General features: G+C 74.8%; 1 protein-coding gene across 1 annotated transcript; it reads right to left on the bottom strand.

Annotated features, from left to right (window-relative positions):
• Positions 1 to 15: 15 nt before the first annotated feature.
• Positions 16 to 414, bottom strand: EMIHUDRAFT_353147 (hypothetical protein; the record flags this gene model as incomplete). The annotated part of the gene is made up of 1 exon (XM_005782552.1): positions 16 to 414. A coding segment is annotated over one exon (399 nt), but the record flags the coding sequence as incomplete, so codon positions are not given.
• Between the last annotated feature and the right edge of the window lie 1015 nt (positions 415 to 1429).

The following is a 1429-nucleotide window of genomic DNA, read 5'->3' on the forward strand; positions in this document are numbered from 1 at the left end:
CCGATCGGTAGATACGCCGCGCCGCGAAGCGCGCTGCCGAGGCTCAGGACGCGGCTCGCGGGCAGCGCAACCGCCCGGCGCCGAGCCGGTGCTAGGCCGCCTCCGCTGCGCCTGCTTCCTTGCGCGCCGCTGGACGTCGGCCGAGAAGACCGCTTCCCTCTGGGGACCCGACTCCGCGAAGATCGCGCGCGCGTCGTGAGTGGCGGCGCGCGCGCGATCTCCGTTCCCGGGCACGCCGGTCGCAGTGGCATGGGCTCCCAGGCTCAAAAGCGCTCCCGCCAACAGCGAGCGAGCGCCGCCGCTGCTCCTCCTCCCGCCGCCGCTCACCGAGACTCGGTGCCGCCGTTCGCCGCCGCCGCCGCCGCCGCCGCCGCCGCCGCCTCGCGCCTCGCCTCCGTCACCGCCGCCCTCCATCTCGCAGCGGCGCGTCCCTCTGATGGCGCGGGCGCCTCGCTCACCGGCGCCTCGCCGCCGCCCCCCCCCCTTCTTGCGCCGCTCCGCTCGTGGCCGCCGCCTCCCCTGTCAATCCCGCCGCCTCCCCTGTCATCCCGCCGCCCGCACCACCGCCGCCACCGCCTCGCGCCTCGCCGCCGCCGCCACCGACCGCCCTCCCCTGTGCCGCTGAGCGCGGTGCAGGGGGCGAGCCCCCGCTGCGCAGCCTCACCGCAGTGCACTGCGCTCTCACGCGCCCCTGACGATTAGTGAGGAGGTGGTGTTGCACAGCATGGGGCTCGGCGAGCGTTTAGCGAGCCCCTCAGCTAGTGTGTGTATACGTGTGTGTGTGTGTAGAGCCGATTTGAGTTGCTCTCGGAGACGAGATGCGTGTTTTCCTCATCTCGCATCTCGGATCGGCGATGGTTGTGCACATCTTCGATCTTGGATCTGCGATCGACGACATTTTTTTGAGATCGCCGCCCCGCCCACTCCCGCGCCTCCCAGAGCCATTCCGCGCCCACCCGCGCCTGCCTCGCTCACCGCCCGCCCGCTCCCGCCGTCCAGATTGACCGCCGGACGTGCCGGGCGTGTCGTCGAGCCAGCCACGCCCTCACGCGCGACGCCCGCCCTCGCGACGCTCGCCCTGCACGCCCGATGGCGCACGGGCCGCCCGCCCACCGCCCACGCCGCCCGTAGTAGCTCAAGGCGCCCGCGCCGCACCGCTGCACTCTGACCACCGCCCAGCACCGCCCCTGCCTTGCGCTGCCCTGCACCACCCTGCCCTGCCCCTGCCCGCTCCGCCCTGCCCCTGCCCAGCACCGCCCTGCCCAGCACCGCCCTGCCCAGCACCGCCCTGCCCCGCACCGCCCTGCCCAGCACCGCCCTGCCCCGCCCAACCCTGCCCAGCACCGCCCCGCCCAGCCCCGCCCTGCCCAGCACCGCCCTGCACCACCCTGCCCCGACCCCCCACAACAGGGACGGCCCCGCAACCCCA

Source organism: Emiliania huxleyi (genome assembly GCF_000372725.1).
Source record: "Emiliania huxleyi CCMP1516 chromosome Unknown EMIHUscaffold_19, whole genome shotgun sequence".
Lineage (NCBI taxonomy): Eukaryota > Haptophyta > Isochrysidales > Noelaerhabdaceae > Emiliania > Emiliania huxleyi.